Raw genomic sequence first — 23143 nt, forward strand, 5'->3', positions numbered from 1 at the left:
CCTCCGCAACGCCACGCGGCCTCACGAGGGTGATGCCTGGCTGGGAGCAGGGGGCGGGGGAGGGGACGCGCCAGAGGCCGGCGGGTCAGCTTTCTCCTGTTTCACCGAGCCTCCCCAGGGGCCTCACTCTCCCCAGAGTCCACAGCCCCGCAGACGGACCTTCCCGGAACGCCGGCCTCGCGTGCCCGGTCGTTTCGGATCGGGACTCGGACATCCCCAGTTTGAAGCGTGACAGGCGCCAGAACGCGTTGGTAAGCGGTGACTGGTGTGCTAGATTTTAAAATGGTGCTTTTTTTAACAGCCCCTCTCCCTCCAGGAAACGATCCCGCAGAAGTGGGATTTTCACTTGAAATCAACAACAACAAAAAAATCTTAAAGAAAGGGGCCACTAGTTGGCCTAACCAGACACACACACACACACACACACACACACACACACACACAATTGCGCCCTCCGGTTCAGCTCTGTTCCATTTTTCACTCGGCTCCACCACATAGGGTGACATTCTTCACTTTCTCAAATGTCATTGAGAAATGTCCTTTCTGTTTAGGAAAAAAAAAATGTTATTGACGTTTATTCAGATTTCCTTAACGGCTATCATTGTTCTACATATTCCATTGTGCATAGAAAATCGTACTTAATTCTTTATGCCTAAAAGGCATAAAGAAACTAAAAGTTTCCAAATTATATCAGTACTCATGATGAGAAAACATAGGAAGCTTAAAAGGAGTAAAAGCTGGTCGAGGTTGGAAATAAAAGAGTCACCTCCTGGTTACGGCTTGAGTAACCAAAGCTTTATTTAAACAAGAGGAAAAAAGCTATTCGGTTTTTCACCATCAATAAACCTAGTTAGGCCCATTGGCTACCGCAAAGCAGACCACCTTCAACCTCTCTCTCCAGTAAACGGACCTCTTTTCGAGTTTTCCTCCCATCAGCTAAAAGTAAGGGGTCCCCAGAGTTTTCCTCCGTCTTCTCTCGTTAAAGACAAACGCAAAGCCTTAGGGTGCGTCGCCACCACCACCGCCCCCCCTCCGCCCCGCCCGGGCTTTGCAGCTTGGAGCTCCGAGGCGCAGCGCGCGCTCAGAGCTGCGCCTGCTTCCTGCAGACCCGGAGCCCGGGCTTCCTGTCCGCCCCCGGGGGCCGGCAGACAGGCTCGCGCGGCCAGATGGGAAGCAGAGCCCGGCACAAAGGGCTGTGAGGGCCACCACTTCAAAAGCGTCCGCCCCCGCGCGTTGGGACCCTGGCAGCTGCCCTGCTGCCGTCCGGGGCAGGCCGCCCTGGTCAAAGGCCTGCCTGCTTTGGCGGGCATCTGCTGTCCGAGCCTCGATCTTTAGAAAGCGCGAGTCCTGCCATCTGCTTCAGACAGCCCGTCTCCTCTGGCCTGCGCTCCGGGAAAGCCGAGGTTGCTTCTGGAGGGCAGCGGGTGGAATGCGCCTGGAAACAAAAGGGAAAAGCGAGCACCTGTCCGTCCGCCCGAAGGCCGAGGGTTGGGGTGGCCGACCCACGCCAGAGTGTCTGCGTTTCATGCTCTGTGCCCAGGGAGCACATCCTCACCTCTCTGCTTCCCACGGGCCGGCCTGCATGCTCCGCGTGGCTCCGGAGCCCAGCTTTCCACGCCTGGCCTACCAACGCGCGTCCTGAGTGGAATCCGCTGACACGATGCAGCTGCAGTTGGGCCTCAGAGCAAAGGTGCAGAAGGATGGATACAGGGCTCAATTTCTCGAGCCCCGGCCCGGTTGGTTACAGCACCATCCTGATATACACCAGGGTCCGGGGTTCAATCCCCAGGGCGGGGCACGTCAAGAACCAACCAATGAATGCATCCGTAGTGCAACAGCACACCACAGTGTTACACTCTCTCTCGCTGCCTTCCCCTCTCTCTAAAATCGGTTTTTAAGAATTAAAAGCAGGAACAGATGTCTCCACTGTCACACCAATAAGAGGGGGCCTTGACATTAGGATGGAAGATAAAGCTGAGAGGACAGAAACTTTTTCGGGACACAGTGCCAGGGCAGCATGGGGAAAGGACAGCAGGGGAAGCACCCACAGGCGCACACAAGCACCCACGCGCAGACAGAACCGTCCGGGGGGTACCCGGGGCACGGCGAGCACTGCGGGATGACACTGAAGAGCTGTCGTCCGCTGAGCGCAAGGCAGAGAGACCTGCGCAGTGACAGTCGGAGGCTGTAGGTGCCCGGGAGACATCTCTGCATGTGCTCCCTGCCGCGCCCTCCCTCCCAGGTGAGCCTCCTGCGTTTCCCTTGGCTCCACGACCCGCAGTTTGCCTGCCATGTCCACGTGGTCAGATACGCAAGCCTCTGGGAGAGGCCCAGGGGGGTACGTCCCCTGCCATCCAGATGTCTCAACAGTGACGCCGCAGTTCATGGCCAGAGCCTCGGGCATGCCCTGAAGTCCACCAGAAGGTCACGGCAGGGCCAGCACCCAGGAAAGGGGTTAGTCATCCTCAGGGAGGAAGCGTGGAAAGGTTGAGGGGCTGAGTGTCGTTTAAAATTAAGCTCTACTTTGTCTAGACTACAGAGGCATTTCAATCATTTTCAGCCTGACAACAGAATTCATCGACTCGGCTGGGCATTCCCCTCGCGGGGCTCGTGGAAAAGCAGATTCCGGTTCGCCATGCCTGGGGTGGACGCCAAGAGTCTCTGACTCAGAGTAGTATTTGTATGTCAGGCTGAAAGAAAAGGGGGGGGGCGGACACCCTGGCCATACTTCAGTTGGGGAAGCCTTCCTTTAAAATAGAGGCTGACACACCCTGGCTGGTGTGGCTCAGTAGATTGAGTGCCACCTTGTGAATCAAGGGGTGGCCAGTTCGATTCCCGGTCTGGGCACACGCCTGGGTTGCTGGCCAGTTCCCCAGTAGGGGGCGTGCAAGAGGCAACCCCACACTGATGTTTCTCTCCTTCCCTTCTCCCCTCTCCCCTCTCTCTACAAAAGAAAAAAAAACTGTTTTTAAATGAAATAATAAATAAATTAATAAATTAAATCCTGAAAGCATATTTTTAGAAAGAGGCGGACAAATTGATCCACAGCCAACTAAGCCAAAGACAGTTCCCAAGGCACAGGACAAGCCGGGGGTGGTAGTGGGACGGTAGGAGAGATGAGTAACATCCTTCTGAGTAGGAAACCCCGTCAGCGAGAAATGCCTGGGACTCGCCTGGGACGGCGGCCAGGATGCCGGGAGGAAAAGGAAGCGCGTGGAAGAGGAAGCAGCCAGATAAGGGCTGGGAGAGACAAACAAGGGGCTTGTGTGGAGAAAGAGAGCATGTCCTGACAATGTTCTGGGAGGAAACTTAAAAGAAAGTGCACTGGGTGGAGACCGGAGGAGGAGGAGAGGCCAGGGCTCGGCGCGGGCAAGCCGTTCAGCTCCCTGCAACGGGCCTGTGTCCTCCCCAGTGACCGGCCCCACTGTGCCCTATCCCCAGTGCTTTCTGTCTGAACGCCAGCGAGCCGCCTGTTGAGGAAATAAGACTCAAGTGGAAGGCTAACTGGGCTGGGGCTGGTGTGGGAGCGAACCTATCAGTGTTGGTTTCTCCCTCTCTCGCCCTCGCCCTCTCTCTAAAATCAAGGAGCATGTTTCTCGGGCGAGGAGAAAAATAAACAAACAAACAAATATTTAAGGAGCAAGAGAAGGAAGCTGCAGATGAACGGGCGAGCGTGACCTATGAAGGGTAGTTTGATAATGAGTTAAATGAAGCCAAGGAAGGTGTTTTTATCGACCTGAGATGGTAAACGCACGTTTCGTGCTTTTTCTGACGTGCACGAGAGCGTGAGTCGTTCCCCGTTCCTTCGAGGAAAGAAACAGCCCCCTGACATTCACGGAGCCGAAAGACATTGCCCTATTATTGTGTATAACGGGGGCCGCTTTTGAAGTTCACGGTGCGGTGCTGAGATTGAAGGGGCGAGATGCAGAGAAAGACTTGAAATCGTCCTGGGCGTGGCTTCGNGAAGCTGCAGATGAACGGGCGAGCGTGACCTATGAAGGGTAGTTTGATAATGAGTTAAATGAAGCCAAGGAAGGTGTTTTTATCGACCTGTGATGGTAAACGCACGTTTCGTGCTTTTTCTGACGTGCACGAGAGCGTGAGTCGTTCCCCGTTCCTTCGAGGAAAGAAACAGCCCCCTGACATTCACGGGGCCGAAAGACATTGCCCTATTATTGTGTATAACGGGGGCCGCTTTTGAAGTTCACGGTGCGGTGCTGAGATTGAAGGGGCGAGATGCAGAGAAAGACTTGAAATCGTCCTGGGCGTGGCTTCGCGTGGCCGGCTGGCCCCCTCCCATCAGAACCGGATGTGGGCCTTCCTACAGAAGCGTGTGTTTGGAAGTTTCCAGGGAAAGCCAGTAGGGGCGGCGGAAAGTGGCCGGGAGAGAGTGTGGCCGGTCACAGAGCTGGGCTCCGTGTGACCCCTCGAAATGGTGCAATGTGCCCAGGGTCATCTACTACAAGGCTTTCGCAGGGGAAGCGTGTCTGTGCCTCCTATTTTGGCCTTGACCCCCTTTCCGGGCCCACCGCCCCAGGGAACAGAGTAGCAGGTCTTCCCCAGGGTTGAGTAGCTTTTGGACCCAGGCTCGGACGAGCCCCAGAGGCCTGAATCAGGGTTGTTTTTGGCCTTGAGTTCACCCCAAAATGGCAGATTCCGAAGGAGCCCTGCCCTTCCCGCCGAGAAACAGCAGGAATTCAGGCACGGAGACACCCTGCCGGAGAGGGTGACTTGGGCTGGGCAGCTTCAGACAGCGAGTGCTGTCCGCTGAGTCTTCCCTGTCTGGGCAGAGGGGAGGCAAGACCCAGCATGGGAAGGAGAGGCCCGGGTGTGCCCCGAGAGGAGGAAGAAATCCGGGCTGACTGGACTCTTCTCACTGCAGTGCCTGGGTGTCTAGCGTCTTGCCTAAGTCTCACCGCCACCCAGTGGCTCACGGTTTCGTGTCTCGTTTACGTGTGAGGCAGGGCAAGAGGGGGTGGAAACCTGCCCACGGTCATGGGGTGGCTGGCCAGGCCCCGGGACTCCGTAAGCACTTCCCCCGGGGGGGGGGAACCTGAGATTCACATCCCTGTCACCAGTGAGTCAGACTGAGGAAATGCGCCTTCCCGCCCCCCCCCCCCCACCGTTGAGATCTTCAGGCGACATGGGGGCGTCTAGTTTGCAGAAGTCGGAGGCCCCATAGAGGATGCCCTGGGGCTATAACTGTGCGTTCCAGGAAGGCGACAGGGTGCCCGGTGAAGGGAAGTGACCGGGGTACACATGTGTATACATACATATACATGTTCCAGACTTTGAACTTGGCTCACAGCTTTTCCACTTCTTCAGCGCACTATATAGACCTAGGGTAATAATACCATGAGGGTCATTTCTGGGGTGGCTCTGTGCCCGGTGGCCATGCTCAGCAACGGGAGTCGCATCTAACCCATCACACACATCTCATGAAAACAACCAGAGCTAGACTGGGGTGGTTTTGAAATGACTGCTTCGCCGGTCCTCGGGTGGCCGTGGGAAGGGGATAGGAAGCCCACGCTGACCCTCAGGGGCTGGTCTTGTGGTTGCAACGCCAGTGGGCGGGTAGGGGACACAACCAGACGCTGGTGCAGTGGCACCCACCTCAGAAATAGCGATCTGACCCGCGCTGGGGCGCATGTCTCAGGAGGACTGCGGACACGCACCCCGAAGATGTAGACACTGCAGCCCTCGGAGAAGGCAGAGAGCCCGGGGCAGACACAGGGACAGACAGACAGCGAGGGGACATGCGTGTTATACGATGCAAGCCTACAGCACCGAGGCTCCTTCCCCCGGGCCCGGCAACCTGGGCCAAAGGCATCCACCTGCCCCTCCCTCCTGCCCCCACTTCCCCGTTGTTTCTCTGCTTTAAACAGACTGAATCCACACTGTGATTCTGGCATCAGCATCGTTATTTGGTCTCAGCCATAGGCTGCCGGGTTAGGGACGTGGCTGGTACCACGGAATCCAAGCGATTACCCTCACAACACCTGTGCATCGTGAAAGCCACCGGGTGAAAAGAGCCAATCAGGAGAGGGAGCGCCTCCCCTGTAGACTGCAGGGGGAGGGGCCTGGCCGCACTCCCGCCTCGCCCTGTGATCCAGGTGTCCCTCCGCCCGTCATCACCCACGGGCCGCGTGCGTGGGAACTGCCTCCCGCGTGGCATGCGGAGGCGCCTTCGCCCCTCAAACCCATGGCCAAGTCCCGTCGTTCCGAGAAAAGAGCCAGACAAGCCCAAGTTCTGCAAACGACCTGGCCGGCCCTCTTCCAAACCGCCCAGCTCGGGAAGAGCGAAGCAAGACACAGCAGCTCCCAGGCAGGACCAAGAGGCTGAGGACACAAGACGGCCGGATGCCCCTGGGTCTGGGGAGTGGGCAACTCCGCGTGAAGTTGCGAGTTTAACTAGTCACAATGTAGTCGTGCTGCTTTCTTAGCTTCGACCAAAACACCAGAGCTGTGAACAGTGCTAACATTCCACTCGGGGAAAACTGGGGAAAGGGTGTGCAAGCCCTCTCTCTATTTCCTTGGCAATTTTCCGGTCAATCTCAAATAATCCCAAATTAACATTTAATTGTTTTTTAAAGTCAGTCATGGGATATTTGCTGTGGCCCTTCCTGCAGCGTATAATTATGCAAAAGTAAAGAATGATCAGCCCTGGCTGGTGTAGCTCAGTGGATTGAGCGCGGGCCTGCGAACCACATGATCTCAGTTCGATTCCCAGTCAGGGCACATGCCTGGGTGGCAGGCCAGTTCCCAGCATGGGACACACCAGAGGCAACCATACATGGATATTTCTTTCCCTCTCTCCTTCCCTTCCCCTCTAAAGATAAATAAATAAAAATTAAAAAATAAAATAAGTTTAAAAAAAAAAAAGAATGATCACACTCAGTCCTGGGTTGCAGGCCAGGTTCCCAGTACGGGGCGCATGAGAGGCAACCACACACGGATGTTTCTCTCTGTCTCTTTCTCCCCACCCCCCGCCCCACTCTCTCCAAAAATAAATTAATGAAATCTTTTTCTTTGTAAGAAAGAATTATCGCCATCAATTAAGGCTGTAGAAACTTTGTTCATGTGCCCGGAAGGAATTTGTTCCTTCTAGTAAAAACTGTCCCACCTCTCAGAGAGTGGTCCTCTGCTGCTAGCCAAACACGCCTACATTCCTTGAAGTTCAGGCCGATAGTTCCCCCGGAGCACATATTTTGGCCTGCGGCCAGGGGAGGAATTTCCTGAATTCAAATCAGCAGGCCGCCAAGAAGCAGGGGGTCTCGGGGCCCCTCCTTGCCGCAGTCCTTGAGTTATTTCAGCTCTCAGGACGCACAGATGGTCCCGTCTCCTGGGTGCGTGTGGCCGTGCTGGGTTTGCGGGGTGACAAGGAAGGAAAGAAATAACTTTTACTGAGCGCCCACCATCCGCAGGCTCTGCCGGCTGGGTCGCTTTATTCCACAGTCCCGCAAGAGCCGGTCAGAAGTGTGCATTCATGTACCTTGGCCAAGAGCCTCATAGGAGTATCTTTATTATTTTTTCTGTCAGTCCGTGGGGCTGCAAAGGCATTCTGCGACCGCAAGGGATATCGGGCCCTCGAAGCTCCGGCCTGCGCTCGGGAAAAGCTGTGTGTTGGAGACGTCGCCGGGTGCTCGCACGTGGAGATATTGTTTTGCTGCTCGGAGTGGCTGGTGTTGGTTTTCTCGAGCCCCCCTGCGTGATGTAGGGGACTCAGGCCGTGCACTTTTATACACGTTTGGACTGCAGTGTAGTCAGCAAAACGATCCCTAAATTCATGGGGATCCTGTTAATGGCCGTCGTAAAGTCCTTGTCTTTCAGTCTCTGTCTTTGTCACTCTCCTATCTTTATGGACTCAGGGCGAGACCAGCCTTTCCCCGAGCACCCTGAGGGGAAGCAGATAACCAGCCAGCTCTGCAGCAGCTTAAAATTAGCAGCCTGAGCTTCGGGGCTTTGCCTGCAGTTCTCCCCGATGACGTGCCTGGGAGCACCTGGCCTGCTTTCCATCTGGGTGTCTGCAGGCCACTGGTTCCCGTTCCCAAAGATAACAGGTCTTCACTCCTGAACCTGGAACTGTTACCCTGTTTGGAAAATGGCTCTTGGCTTGTGGGATTGAATTCGGCAGTGTGAGAGGAAGAGACCATCCTTGAGCCGCCAGGGGGGTCCTAAAGGGGCCTTGCACTAGCGTTTTGTAGGAGAGCGGCAGAAGGAGCCGGGGCCCAGATGGAAGATGGGAGCGCTGCGTGTGACCACAGGAGCGGAGGAGATGGGAGGGACGTGGCCCCCAACCCAGGAATGCCAGCAGCCACCAGACCTGGAAGGGGCAGGGGACAGCTCCTCCCCTACCACCTCCGGAGGGGCCGCGGCCCTGCTGACCTTGACTTCAGACTTCTGGCCTCTAGGAAGAAAAAAAAAAATTCTCAAGTTGGAAGCTGTTTATGGTGATTTGTGACAATGGCCACAGCCCTAGGAAGCTAGCAAAATGGGCGGGGGGTGGGGGAGCACCTGAGATTTCCACGTGTCANTGGGAGGGACGTGGCCCCCAACCCAGGAATGCCAGCAGCCACCAGACCTGGAAGGGGCAGGGGACAGCTCCTCCCCTACCACCTCCAGAGGGGCCGCGGCCCTGCTGACCTTGACTTCAGACTTCTGGCCTCTAGGAAGAAAAAAAAAATTCTCAAGTTGGAAGCTGTTTATGGTGATTTGCGACAATGGCCACAGCCCTAGGAAGCTAGCAAAATGGGCGGGGGGTGGGGGAGCACCTGAGATTTCCACGTGTCAGGAAGAAACTCATGATTGTCTCGTCTCACCTGTTCTTGGGCCAGGAATGGCCATGGGTCCGCCTCCACGTTGAAGTGGCCCTTTGCAGTCACTTCAACCAGGATACCTCTTGTAGTTGAAGCCCACCCCCCAGCTAATCCCCGCCCCCCGGGGGAGGGGAAGCTGAGTTGAGGCTCAGTGGGGAGAGAGAGTCGAAATGAACCAGACTCATTCAGCAACGTCTACCCTCCTTGATGAGATTTCCACCTCCCCACAAAATAACATTCCTTGGCTCACGGGTTCCCACCCGCTGACCCCTGTCCCCGCTTCCCGTCAGCCTTCGAGATAATAGCTCAGTTGTTCCGTCCTGGGTGTGTACTGAAATGCTTTAGGGGGAAAAAAGTGGGCAGGGACAAAGCAAGAGTGTTACTTCTGTGTCCATTGGCAATCTCTACCACATAAGATGAAAAATTAAAAAACAAAATTCCCCTCTGGTGTTCGTAACTGTTTTTTTTTTCCCCCTCCGTCTTCTCTTTGCTTTGTGTCCTGCCGAAACCTGGCATTCGCAGGCCCTTGGGCGGTGAATTGCACTCTAATTGTTTCAGGCCTGCCGGTGGCGTTTTCTTCGCAGCTCCAGTTAACATTGCACATTTCCTGCACCCTTCACATTCCTGCCGCACCTCTGCCCAGGACCCCGCCTCAGAAAGGCTCCAGAAATGCGTGCTCATTGGCTACTTTGTAAAAAAAAAAACAAAAAACCATAAAAACCCTGAAAACTGGCCAATGTCTTTCTAAAACTGTATTTTAAAGTATAAAAAATGTTTAGTAGCGCCAGCTAGGTACTCCCTCTTAAGTACTCCTGATTTGAAAAGATAGGTGTTGTGTCATATATGTGTGTGTGTGTGTATTTCATAAAATGGATTACCTATTGATTATTCTTTGAAAGTCGGTTCAATTTGTCTTTTAGTTTTTCATGAACTCATTTCCTATTGGTAAAATTTTTTGTTAAATTTTTTGTTAAGATTTTATTTATTTCTCTTTAGAGGGGAAGGGAAGGAGAGAGGGAGAGAAATATCAATGTATGGTTGCCTCTGGTGTGTCCCCTGTCGGGAACTGGCCTGCCACCCAGGCATGTGCCCTGACTGGGAATCGAATCGCGATCGTCTGGTTCGCAGGCCTGTGCTCAATCCACTGAGCTACACCAGCCAGGGCAACGTTTGTGTTAAAAATATGTTCAGCCCTGGCTGGGTAGCTCAGTCGGTTAAAGCGTTGCTCCGATACACCAAGGTTGTGGGTTCCATTCCTGCTCAGGGCGTGTCAAAGAAACAACGAACGAATGCATAAATAAGTGGAACAAAATATTGATGTTTCTCTCCCTTAAAAAGTCAATTAAATATATGTTTAAATTTATTACATTAAATATATGTATTTAGTCCTCTTTAGTTTCCAGCAGGTAACTCGGCTGGTTACATATCACATGTTAAAGAGCATTCCTACCCTGATTGGTGTAGCTCAGTGGATTGAGTGCTGGCCTGTGAAGCAAAGGGTCGCCAGTTCGATTCCCAGTCAGGGCACATGCCTGGGGTGCAGGCCAGTTCCCAGCAGGGGCCTGCGCGAGAGATAGCCACACATGGATGTTTCTCTCCCACCCCTTCTCCTTCCCGTCCCCTCTTCCCCTCTCTCTAAAAATATTTTAAAAAAGCATTTGTAAACATAGCAGGAGCTTTCGAGGGGCACCGGGTTTTATAGGCAAAGCTCCCCCATAGGTTTCGGCCTCTGTCCTGTAAGTCTCCTGTAAGTGGGTGTTTGCAGGTGAAGGGAGCCCCGCCCCCTCATGTGGCCAAATGTCTAGGGAGGGAGGTCCACCGGCTCCTTCAGTGAAGACTGCCTTCCCTTACAGGGAGACAGAAAGGGAGACTTGGACAGCACGAAGCTCATGCGTCATTCGGGGGAGTGGTCCGTGACCTCAGGCCAGCCGTGCACTCCCTCGGGGCAGGGGTGAGGCCCGCCCTGAGAAAGTGCGCCAAAGTTTAACGGCGGCGACTGTTTCCTAGTGGTGGCCACCGCTTTCTTCCTCCGCCAAGCACGGGGCCCTCGGATGCAAACTCCACACGCAAGGTAAGGGGGCAGCGCGGGTGGGGACCAGGGTCTGTCCCTCAGTGCCCTGCCCTGGAGGACGTCTGTCTGTAAATATTCCAACGGATAACAGCCCAGGGGGAGACCCTTAGGGAGGGGAGGTGGTGGGCGGGGTCGAGGGGCATTCGGCTGCCAGGATCAAGATCTGCCTGGAAGTGAAATTGCACTGTTTCCAATAACATTCTCTAGAAATCAAGATGACCGACATTGGAGACGAAGGGCCTGGTCCTTTGGGCCTCAGTCCCTTACCTCCTATCTCACCTGTGAGTTCAGAATGCAGGAGGACCCTCACTCAGGGTCGCTGCCGGTCAAACAGGAAATGCCTCAACTTGCCTTTTACAAAAACACTACCATGAGCCCTGGGTGGGGTGGCTCAGTGGATTGACTGCATGCTGGTCTGCAAACCAAAGGGTCCCGGGTTCAATTCCCAGTCAGGGCACAACCCAGGACTTCGGGCCAGGTCCCAGTAGGGGGTGTGAGAGGCAACCACACATTGATGTGTCTCTCCCTCTCTTTCTCTCCCTCCTCCTCTCTCTAAAAAGAAATATATAAAACATTTTTAAGAAATACCACCATGAAAGATGTGCTGGAAGGCTAGACCCTGCTAACTGGGCCAGTAGTGTGAAAGGCGAAAGAGAAATTTGGGCACGGCATTGTCCGGTGTTTTATAATTCTACATTTTTTTCTGGGTCAAACAAAAAACGGAAGTAATGTGTGTTTTATAAACAGGATGAGCTATGTGTGGGCGATATCTCCGATCGGTGCTTCGACGTGCCTTGCGTTTGCTGGTTCATTCATTCGCTGCTGATAAAGTGAAAGGAGAACTCCCTTCAACTTCTCTCACCTTCTTTTTTTTTTAATTAAAAAAAAATAAATTTCTTTATTGTTGTTCAGTTACAGGTGTCTGCATTTTCTCCCCACCGCTTCCCCCCAGCCCAATTTCTCCTCCTTTCTGTCAGCGGATAGAAGCCTAGGATTTGACGAGCACACACCCGAGGCTCCGGGATGCCTAGAAGTGGGGGTGGCAGGGTGCTGCTGTGCCCGTGCCCAAGGCTGTGTACCCACCGCGCGGTTCTCCGTGCGGTAAAGCTGAGCATGTCGGGCGTGAGAAGCTCCACGCGAGCAGTGCACCCCCCCGGCCTCCCCAGAGAACAGCAGCTGGATGCCGGCGAACATCCCGGTCCCGGGAGCTGTGGCTGCGTTGTGAGTTCTTTGGAAAGAAAGCGGTCACCTCCAGAAGTCCACACGGGTCCCAATGTCATGGGACACACTGGTCCCAATGTCAGGGTCCAAAGTTGATTACCTGCGGGGAGGACTTTCAGAGGTTGAGGTTTCCACAAGATGTGCGACGGGCTCTTGGGATGGGGTAAGGGACATGAGCAGATGTCACGGTGCGAAGGCAGCGCAGGTGCTGTGGTCCGCCGTGCACTTCCAGATGTCAGGGCTGGTGTGGGTCTGACCGGTGGGCATCGACCGGGCAGCAGGCAGCACAGGGTGGGGGCCACTCCTTTTCAGCATGTTTATCAACACACAGTCTTATACGTAGTTAAATGATGCAGAGTGGAGAGGGATGCCCAATGTGAAGTTTAAAAAACCAGACCAAACAACTCAGCCCCAGCTGGTGTGGCTCAGTGGATTGAGCACCGGCCTGCGAGTCAAAAGGTGGCCGGTTCGATTCCCAGTCAGGGCACATGCCTGGGTTGCAGGCCAGGTCCTCAGTAGGGCATGTGGGAGAGACAACCGGTCAATGTATCTCTCAGACATCGACGTTTCTCTCCGTCTCTTTCCCCCTCCCTTCGCATCAATAAACTCTTTACAAGAAAAAGCTCAGCAAAGTGGTGTTACGGATGAAATGTACATTTGCACTGCCGTTTCAGAAACGAACAGGACAACCCTTTCACGTGACAGATGGGTAATCCGATCGTGATTACACAGTGAATGCAAAATGTTAAAGACGAATTTGGCTGCCATGGACAGGGACCATGAAATTGGTGTCCCTGCTTTAGTGAATCCAGTGGCCGGAATTTCAGCCCTGGGGGAGAACTGGGATTTAACTCCACACTACCGTCAGGGTGGATGGGAACAGGTGGCTCTTTCAGGACCAGGGGACTTCCCAAAACTCTACGTGTGTGTATAAGGGGGGGGGGTCCTTTATCATTTGGCTTATCATGGGCATCCACTTCGTAAAGGACAATTTTTCTCTGGAGATGATCACAGATTCACATGTAGATGTCACAAATAATACGGGGGCATCCTTTGTAGCCTGCCTCTCCCAACGGTAACATCTTACAAAATTACAGAGCAGTGGAGTAACATTGATACAATGATACAACGCGCCGAGTTTATTCAGATTCTCCATTTACACGCACTCCTGTATGTGATTGTGTTTGTTTAGTTCTGTGCCTATTTCATCGGTCTGTGTGGATTCGTGTGGCCACCACAGCCAAGGTACACTCGAGATGGATTCCTCCAGGGAGACACCCTCCTTAAGTCTCGGTTTAAACAGGGGAGAAAAATCGCGTCATTCCTGTAACTACAGGCATTCGGGACACTGCAGGCTGGAAGGCATTCACGGGGCGGCAAGCACGGCTTAGCCACGGCAGGCGCCAGGCAGGTCTGCGCGTCCTCGTTTCAATTGCCTGGATGCGGAGTGCGGACCACACAGTGCAGATCGGTCGCCACTTGGCCGCGGAAGAGAGACTCACACACTGCTCGCCCTGGCTGTACCCCGGCAAGGACCCGGGCCCCTCACACTCTGTCCAGTGCTGTCCCGTCCCGTCCTTGCCTCCTACACCCAGCGTCGTCGCCTGCTCACAGTCCCCGGATGGAGCTGCTGGAGGTGGGGGGGGGGGCAGATACAGGTGTGTGTCAGCGTGCAGCCACACGGCTGCAAACAACCAGACAAACTCGGGGTTTGCAAAGCGTGCCAATGCCTAGCAAGGCAGATGTTTCTTTATAGTCCAGACTTTCTCGGAAATTGGAGAGGAGCGGGACTAGGCGGCACGCGTTGCATCCGCATACACTCGGTCATTACCAGACCAGCACCTCGCCTTCCTAGGGGATGCCGCCGTGGGTCACCACGTCCCAGCGACGGAATTCCATGACAGTGAGAACAGGGCTGGGACGGACCAACTTTTTGGAATCTAACTATCGGAAAGGCCGACAAAGGCCATTCCTCGCCTGGGCCAGGCGCTGCAGGAGGATGTTTATGGAAAGACGGGCAGTCCCTCCTGCGGACAGGTCCAGCGCTGGCGTCCTGGCTGCGGGGGTCGCCCCTTTCCGCGGGTCGGGGCTCGGGGCCGGCGCAGCGTGGGCCCTCGCCGGGGGCCAGGTGCGTGCGAGCGGGACAGGCCAGCAGCGCGCGGCTCCCGTCCGCTTCCGGCCTCACCTGCGCGGCCGCCCGCGGCCCGCGCCAACAAAGGCGGCAGCGCGCTCCAAGATGGAGGCGCCGGGGGCTCCGGCCGCCGCCCGGTCCGCCTCGCGCGGGCGCTTCCGCCGACTCACCTGCCGCGCCCTGGTCTCCCGGGAGGCGGGCTGACGCGCCCAGAGCCTCCGGGGGCGGCGCTTGCTGCGGAGGGGCGGTGCCTCGCGCCGCTGACCCGGGCCCCCCGGTCCCGAGCGCGCGCCCCCCGGCCCCGGCGAGCAGCGCGCGCCCTGAGCGCGCCCCCTTCCCACCCCGGGTCCTAGGGGGGCCCCGAGCGCGCGCCTTGGCGCTTCTCCCCGCCCTGCTCCCGCTGCGGGTACCTCGCCCGGCCCAAGTGAACCCCACCCCCTGCTCGCGAAGCGAGCCCCCTGCGCGCCGGCCCTCCCCTTCTCTCGGTTCCGCCCCGCCCCGCCCCGCCGGCCCGCCCCCTCCGGGCCCGCCCTCCCGCCGCCAGTCCTCCCGGCTGCCTCCCGGCCCGGCCGGCACTTTCCTCTCAAGTTGCAGCGCAAGTTCGCCTGTGGCTGGAGGCAGGGAGGGCGCTCGGAGCCTCCTCGCCCACGGCCAGGCGGGGCTCCCCGAGTGCATGGGCGCGGGCCGGGCGGGCCCGGGGGGCTGAGGAGCCGCGCAGCCCGCGCGTCCCGCGCCATGGAGGGCGCCGAGCCCCGCGCGCGGCCCGAGCGCCCGGCCGAGGCCGAGGTGCGGACGGCCGACGGCGGGCGCCTGGTGGAGGTGCAGCTGAACGGCGGCGCCCCGTGGGGCTTCACCCTGAAGGGCGGCCGCGAGCACGGCGAGCCGCTGGTCATCACCAAGGTGAGGCGACCGCGAGACCCGCACGGTGACAGCCCGCAGGCGGTCGGGCGGGGGGCTCGGAAGGGGTGGGGGCAGCGGAGGGAGCGGCGCGATCGCGCCCCCCCACCCCCGGCTCCAGGGCGCGCGTGTGCTCGGATTGGCCGTGGGGAGCGGGGCTCCGGGACTCGCACGGGCGTGTGGCCCGGGCGCCACTCCCGCCGCTCTGTGGCGGCTTCCAGCCCCGCTGGCTCCCGGCGCCGCGGAGAGTTTAAATGGCTTCTGTTCCGGGTCCCCTCCCCTCCCCCCTCCGGGAAGGGGCCCGGCAGGGTCTCTTGTCACTGCGAGCCTCGCCGGTGGCGGCGGCGGCGGTGGCGGTGGCGCGCACCTGTGGGGCTGCCCCGAGGTCCGGCCGAAGCGCCCCCAGGTGCCCAGGGGCGGACAGAACCGGGCCACCGGCGTTTGCCCCTGCACCCCTCGGACCTGCGCCCTTGGCCCCGGGAAACGCGGAGCAGCAGCCGCTGCTGCCAGCGCGGCGTCTCGATTCCCATCAGCCCATCAATATTTACTGACTTTCGGCTCCCGGTTCCGCGGCTCTCCGAGACCTGAGCCGGCGCGCAGGAACTTCCTCGGCCGCCTTTGTCCGAGTGCAGTGTGAACTCCAACCGGAGGAGAAATGCCTTACTGTGCCCCACCGCCAGCGTGTTTCTGCAAATGTGGGGGATAAGAGGGGCACTTTTAGAACGGAGTTCTCTGGTCGGGAAACCGAACGATCCGCCCTTGGCACGGGCCAGCGGCACCCGGGTACCAACCTGGAAATACGCGCCAACTTTACCCATCTCCCGTCTGGGTTAACTTCGGCTTAAAAAGTGTGGATTGGGCCGTCCCTTCGGGAAGGGTTGGGCCGGATCACGGCCAGGGACAAAGGTCCCTTTAAAATGGAAACAAGTCTTGGCGACGGGAAGCGTTTGAAGGTGACCTACCGGTGTTCTCTGCTTTCCTGCTCGGCCGCCCCGGGAAGAAATCTGGCGACTCCAGACCCACCCCTGCGGTGCTGAATTGGGGAAGTGAGGGTGGCTTTTGTCATTCAGAAAGCAGAGGCTGTGACGCCCCACCTTTCTCCTCTCTCTTTTCCCTCGTTTTTTCTTCTGCTCACCGAACTAGCGGTGTGGAGGGGAGGATTGGGTAGGTGGGCCCTGGCTTCACGTTGGCCTGGGTTTTCTTTGAAAAGAGGGTGGGCGGTCATTGTAGTGCCCAGCAGGGGCAGCTTCCCGCACAGGGGTGTGTTACAGCGTCTTTGGCCTGTGCCCTCTCAGTAAAGGCTTTCCGGGCGCGCATTTCGGACGGTACAAGTTCAACACCTGTTGGGTTGAACTTGTACCATCTGAGTGCTAAAGGCACTCAGACTTTTTAGTATTTCATGTCACTTTTTAAAAGATGCACACACCATTCACTCTTGTTTTGAGTAGAGAACAATGCCATAGTTAATAAATACAGGCCCTGGCTGGTGTGGCTCAGGGGACTGAGCACTGGACTGTGAACCAAAGGGCTGCTGGTTCGATTCCCAGTCGGGGCATATTCCTGGGTTGTGGGCCAGGTCCCAGCTAGGGGGCACGGGAGAGGCAACCACACATTGATGTGTCTGTCCCTCTCTCCTTTCTTTCCTCTCTCTCTAAAGATAAATAAAATATTTGAAAAAGTGATGAAAATAAATGGTAATACAACAACGAAGTCTGTTTTGTGTGCTCTCGACTGGAAAGCTGCTCTTGCCTCAAGGTGCATCTTTTTCATGCTTGCCTTGGTAGCCGGTGGAATATGTCGTAATACGTGATTTAAGGGAAGGCCTTGCTCGTTGGCCTTTACACAGGGTGACGAAGCTGGAAGTCACTTTAAAATGGGGTTGTTTTAGGCCTAGCCGAGTGGCTTAGGGTGCTGTCCCCATAAACCAAGGTTGTGGGTTTGATCCCTGGCTAGGGCACACACAGGAACTGACCGATGAATGCGTTAATCAGTGGAGCAACACATTGATGTTGCTTTCTCCCTTCCTCTTTCTAAAAAAAAAAAAAAATAGTTGTTTTAACCAGAAGCTGGGTAAAGGGACCCCAAAGCACCTCCTCGTTTGTATACGGACCCCAAGTTCTTTTTTTAAAAGATTTTATTTATTTTCACAGAGGGGAAAGGGAGAGAAAAGCGAGGGAGGAACATACCAATGTGAGACAGACACATGGATGGGTGGCTTCTCCAGTGCGCTCCAAAGTGGACAAGACGTACCCCCCAGGCGGAGTTCGGAAGCTGGAACCAACCGTGACCCTGGCATGTGCCCGGACTGGGAAGCAAAGCAGTGACCTTTGGCTTTGCAGGGTGACCACCAACCCACTGAGCCACATGGGACATGGCCCACCTCTTTTTTAAAAAAATTTTTGCGCCCCGGCTGGTGTGCCTCCGTGGGTTGAGCACCAGCCGGCGAGCCAAAGGGTTCGATTCCCAGTCAGGCCACATTGCCTGGGTTGCAGGCCAGGTCCCCAGTCGGGGGCGTGTGAGAGGCAACCACACACGGATGTTTCTCTCCCTCTCTTTCTCCCTCCCTTCCCCTCTTTCTTAAAGTAAATATATAAAATCTGAAAGAGATTTTTTTGCCTAATAGTCTATTAGATTTTGAATTACAGTTGACATTCAGTACTTTGTGTGTTCCGGGTGTACAAGTTAGTGATTAGATGTTTCCCTAACTTACCAATCGATCACCCTGATAAGTCCAGCACCCATCCGGTGGCAGGTACCCCAAGTTCTAAAAAGTCCAGAGTGGGTTCCCATTCTCCCTGTCCAGGGGGCCCCCCCCATTCTAGAAACTGAAGGTGGAACAGCCCCGGGCCTTTGGGATGGGGCCGGTCCATCTGAGGCAGTTTGCTCCTGATTTGGCCTGTGGGTTGGCCCCCATGGTAGCTGCTGAGGTATTTGGGGGGAAGTTCCTGTGGCCGGGCTAGTAGCGGCATATGCACACAGCCTTTCCGGATTGCGTTTCAGGATTCTGCGGAATAAAACGTGTTTGAGTCTTCTCCTCGATGCTCATAATGTCGCTCCCTTAAAATGCCTTTTTTTTTTTTTAGTACACGGGACTGCTGCTTCTTTTATTTATTTTGAGAGAGGGGGAGAAACATCGATGTGCAAGCGATGTATCAGTTGGTGGCCTCTTGTGTGCCCTCCCACCCAGGCATGGGCCGGGACCAGGAACCGAACCGGCGACCTTTCAGTTCTCAGGCTGGGGCTCCATCCACGGCGGAGGCTTCAGAACAGTGTGGGAGTTCTTTCTGAGTTTTCCTGCACAGTTATAAGTGCACACACACGTCCGCCCTGCATGGTAGGGCCCATATTATTCACATACCTGTCGCTTCTTCTGGATGGGTTATTAGTGATACTTGCTTACGGCGCAACGGCCGGTACCAAACAATCTTGTGGGTAGAAAAGGATGGAACAGAATGTGTCTACTTGGAACCACGTCACACATGGACATGGGCTATGTGAGTGATGGAGACTGCGGGAGACTTTTTCACCACCAGAATTTGGGTTAATCCCAGCTTCTCATCTTTTCTTTCCTTACCGCTCCAGAAAAATCTTCAGGGTTTGTGAGGTAGTGATTGTTCTGATTGATTTTGCACATGTTTTTTTAACGGTCAGCCGAGGATATGTTTACTGGTGCTACAGAGAGGGGGCGGGAGAGACAGAAAGACAGAGTGAAGTATGAGAGAGAAACGTCGATTGGTTGCCTTTTGAGGGCAACCCTGCTGGGATCAAACCCGTGACCTAGGCACGTGCCCCAGGTGGGAATTGAACTCGCAACCTCTTGGGGCATGGAGTGTCGCTTCGGGCAGCCTGGGCCACCTGACCAGGGCTTGAGATACTACTGTGCATTTACAAAAGTCTGTGATTAGCCCTGGCTGGCGTGGCTCAGTGGGTTGGTTGCGTGTCAGCCCTGCACACCGAAGGTTCGAATCCCCGGCAGGCACATTCTTGGGTTGTGGGCCAGGTCTCCTGGTTGAGAGCAACTGATGGATGTTTGTCTCCCGCTGTTTCTCCCTCCCTTCCCCTCTTTCTAGAGGTAAAGAAATACAATCTTTAGCCCTGAGGTCCTGCCCCACGCAGTTCCGGTGTAACAGCCACCGACCTCGAGGGAGCTGGACCCCGTGTGAGAGGTGCACTCATGTTCTGACCGGGAGGCCTCATTTCGGCCCTCGGAGCTGCCCACACCCTGGACCTAGAAGGCGTGCCCCAGCAGGGCTTCGCCAGTCCCGGCCTGTGGAGGCGGAGGCGTGCTGTAGCCCAGTTTATACATGTGCCCTTGGGCCCCGACCCTGGCAGGTGTGGAGAAGGAACTTGAGGACCGGGTCTTGACCTTGGGCATCCCTGTAGTTTGTGCCCTCAGCACCGTCTGCTCTTGTGTGGGGTCGGCTGCCGTGGCCACTTGGAATGACTCCGTCGTGTCCGTTGGATGCCAGTTTCTAAACTCTGACCCTGCTGCATGCTGGGCTGTGCAGTTTTGCGTGGGGCTGCCCCGTGCGTGGTGGTAGGGTGTTGCGCGGGATCCTCGGCCTCGACCCACGGGCATCCCCTCTCCAGCTGTGACCACCAAAAAAAGTCTCTAGACTGCCCCAGGGGCCCTGGGTGCAACATCGCCCTCACTGCATTCACCGTGGGTCGGGCTCCCCCACCTTTGCTCTGGGAAGGTGTCAGCTTGCAAAGCTCGTGCGTGGGCCTCATAGGATCTCCTGCTTGTGGTTGGAGACCCCTGGCATGGCCAGGGTCTGCGTCTAGGGCTGTCTGTTTTCTTCCCAGGCTGCAGCCCTGATAAAAGCCTTTATTTACCTGGTCAAACACAAACAAATACTTGCTTCATCTGCACTTTTGCCGCTGGAAGGAGGAAATCCAGCAGGAGCTGCCCAGCGCCGAGTTTTATGACGGCGTGGCGCTGCTGGGTAGGGACTGGCGTTCTCTGGGTCTAGTGGGAAGGGAAGGGGATCACCGAGGGCCCCGGAGTGGCATTCTCGACATTTGGAGCACCTGTGTAAAGTGCCACCAGGCTGCCACTGCGGGTGGCCGTTGGATGAGGCCTAGGAAAGACAGCGGCTGCTTGTCCATTCTGGGAGGGACACGTCCCTGTCCCTGTCCTGCTGAGCCTTTCACTGGTTCGTATTCCTGGGACTGCCCTCACATTGGGACGTCTCTGGACCTGTAAGTAGATAAGACACAGAAGACCCTGCTCTGTCTGCCTGTTCCTCTCTCTGTCTCTCCAGGAAAGGGGAACTTCCATGGGGGTGAGGAATGCAGGGTGGCGGGGGCTGGTTTCTGAACTGTCAGCCTAGGGGCCAGAATTCCAGGGACGCATTCAGGGCCCCAGCTGGGTGTCCGCGGGCCCCCTGTGGCCTCAGGAATGTTTGTGCCCCCGAAGGAATGAAGCCCCAGCCCCTCCTCGTGGCATTTCTTGGAGGAGTTCCCCTGTGTCTCCGGATGCCAGCAGCCTCTCAGGCACCCTTAGAGGGGTCTGGCTGCGCCCGATTTCTGGGTGCCTTTGGGGGGTCCTGGAGCAGGTAGGGGGCTGTGGGCTGGGATGACCTCCCCCCCCCCCCCCCCCTCACCATCCCAGGAGCTTCAGACTGTTGAAACCTTTCGGTGCATGGGAGACAAAGTCTTGCCATGTTCTTTCTAGTTTGACGGGAAGGGAATCCCGGTGCGTGGGGGTGGGGGAAGCAATGTCGCGCGGCCGGGAGGCAAATGTGCTGTGTAACTCACGGCCAGGTCTCCGGATAGAGGGTAGTGGGTGGCAGAAGGGCCTCGGGCGGCCTGGGGTTGTGGGGGAGGCATTGCCCCCTGATGTGCCCTGTCCTTGGAGGTTTGAGTCGGAGCCTCATTGTAGGGGGCCGTGGTGTCATGGGCGACTGGGACACCCTGATCCGGACAGGTTGTCCTGATGTACTCAGATGTGCTCCCAAGAGTCCACTCCTTTGTCGGTGATCTCTGAGGGTTTGGAGAATGAAGGGTGTGTTCCTCGTGGAGCAGGCCCTCAAGGGGCCGACGTGGCAGCGGCGACCTCTCTGGCGTTTCGCTGCATTTCTGGGTCGAGCGCCTGCCCGCCTTAGACCCTGCCCTGAGGTGCGCTGCTGCTTTTCCAGGGCCGGGCAGAAATAAGGGGCGCGGGTGGTGAGGGCCGGGCCCCCGCCACGCAGCAAAACCAGCTGCTGTGGGTGCTGTGCTCTCAGCCACAGTCAGATGGGGGTGATTCTGAAGGCTCATGGGTGTAGGAGAATTCCAGGGCAGGGGGTGGGGGAAGAGGCGAGTTTTCTTTCCTGTTCTCCAAGACCCTTTCCGTCGGCAACCTGCTCGCCAGTGGGCACTCAGATCTCTGTCTCGCCCTGGCCCAGCCTGTGCCTGCCTTGGCTGGGGGGGGGGAACTCTGCCCCGGCTGCTCTGCAGGCTGCTGGGTGCAGGGTGGGGAATCAGCGGGCAGTCTCTGGTCCCACTGGGGGAGACTGGGGCTTGGGGGTTCCACCCGTGCAAAAGGCTTTCACGGAGACGTTGACTTGGCCGGACGGAACATCCGTAGATGCAGAAGCTTGTGGGCCGTGAGAGGTGCAGGCGGTGGCTGAACATCAATGGGTGGTTGCCTCTCACCCCCCCGCCCCCCCCCCCCCCCGCCCGACTGGGGACCTGGCCTGCAACCCAGTCGGGGGTGTGTGAGAGGCAACCACCCATTGATGTTCAGCCGCCGCCTGCACACCTCGCTCCTCCACCACGATGAATTTGCTCTCCCGGGTTCAGTTCTGAGTGTTTCTGAACGTGTCCTGACAGTTGTCTTTGGGAGAGCCTCACCCGGGTTTGCCCGAGAGCTAAATGCAGAGTAGCATGATAATGAAAGGCCCATGAAAAGAGTGTTTCACCCGGCCCCGACGGGACCCGCTGGGGTTTCTGGACTCACCTGTCTGTTCCACGGCCAAAGGGATGCCTGCCCGCTCGCCGAGGGCCCCGGCTTTCTGTTTGGCCAGCCCTGGGAGGCTGTCCCCTGGCCAAGGCGGGTTCTGTGTCAGGAAGCAAACAGACCTGGGCTTGTGGCTTTCTCCCGGGCTCTGCGGAGTTTTTCTTGGACGCTGGGCACCGTGTAAACATTCGGCAGGATCATTTAAGGATTTCAGGGCTGAACAGACGTTTTATTCAGGTCTTTTCTTCTTTCACTTTCACACCCCGTGGCCAGGCGAGGGGGGGGCTCTTGCAGCAGAAATTCCACAAGACACCTTCTCCCGAGCAAACACACCTTTTCCCCTGCAGGAAGGATTGGGGAAGAGCTGGCGGCTGTATGCTGATGTGTTTTGTTTTTTTTTAATGAGATAAAACTTACTTCCTAACTTCTTTATTATAGGGGGTGGGGAGGAGAGGGAGATAGGGAGGGAGAGAAACATCAATAGGTTGCTTCTCCTCCACGCCCCCCCCCCCAACTGAACCTGCTGCCCAAGGCAAGTGCCGGGACTGGGAATCGAACCAGCCACCTTTCACTTTCTGGGACGATGCCCAACCAGCTGAGTCACAGGGGTCACGGGTCTTTGGCCTTTTTAAAAAATAATGGCCAGTGCCTAACAAAGGGGGTAATGTCCTGGAGGAGTTGTTTCCCCGTTACCTTCCCCGAGCCGCCTGCCAGTTCGCATTCTCCTGCGGTAGATCCGGTTCTGTTCCACCCGGTAAATGTGAAATGAAGGCTTCTTTTCCGGGAGAACAGAGCTTAGTAGAAGGACACTAGAGTTTTGTTTAAAACAAACAAACAGTGATTGGACGAACCCTCTTTTAGGTTCAAACCAATCCAGTTGTTCTGGAAAGCCAGCATGTTCTAAAGTGCAAAGCAAAAGTATCATTTTTGACCTGGGCTGTTTTTTGGTTTGTTTTGTCTGTCTGTTTTTTCTTTCTTTTTTAAATCTCTGGCGTATTTAGTGGTAGGGACTGTTTAGCTGCCTCCGGTGGGTGGGGACGAGAGGGAAAGTTTCGAAGATTATC

General features: G+C 56.3%; 1 protein-coding gene and 1 long non-coding RNA gene across 7 annotated transcripts in view; one reads left to right on the top strand and one right to left on the bottom strand.

Annotated features, from left to right (window-relative positions):
* Positions 1-13088: 13088 nt before the first annotated feature.
* Positions 13089-15991, bottom strand: LOC118974347 (uncharacterized). 2 transcript variants are annotated; one of them, XR_005063877.1, is made up of 2 exons: positions 15689-15991; positions 13089-13738 (listed from the first exon to the last, which is right to left on the bottom strand). It is a non-coding gene; the product is annotated as an uncharacterized LOC118974347 (long non-coding RNA). The 2 variants fall into 2 exon arrangements; XR_005063878.1 differs by lacking the exon at positions 15689-15991 and adding an exon at positions 14410-14655.
* SHROOM2 (shroom family member 2) overlaps positions 14782-23143 on the top strand; it is a 94593-nt gene continuing 86231 nt past the window's right edge. For all 5 annotated transcript variants that reach the window (XM_037027730.1, XM_037027732.1, XM_037027733.1 and 2 more), the window contains exon 1: positions 14782-15139. In XM_037027730.1, coding sequence (XP_036883625.1) covers positions 14975-15139 — 165 coding nt within the window. In that variant the 5' untranslated portion in view covers positions 14782-14974. The remainder of the gene's footprint in view (positions 15140-23143) is intronic.

Source organism: Sturnira hondurensis, unplaced genomic scaffold, assembly GCF_014824575.4.
Source record: "Sturnira hondurensis isolate 20B ecotype Veracruz unplaced genomic scaffold, ASM1482457v3 Scaffold0019234, whole genome shotgun sequence".
Lineage (NCBI taxonomy): Eukaryota > Metazoa > Chordata > Mammalia > Chiroptera > Phyllostomidae > Sturnira > Sturnira hondurensis.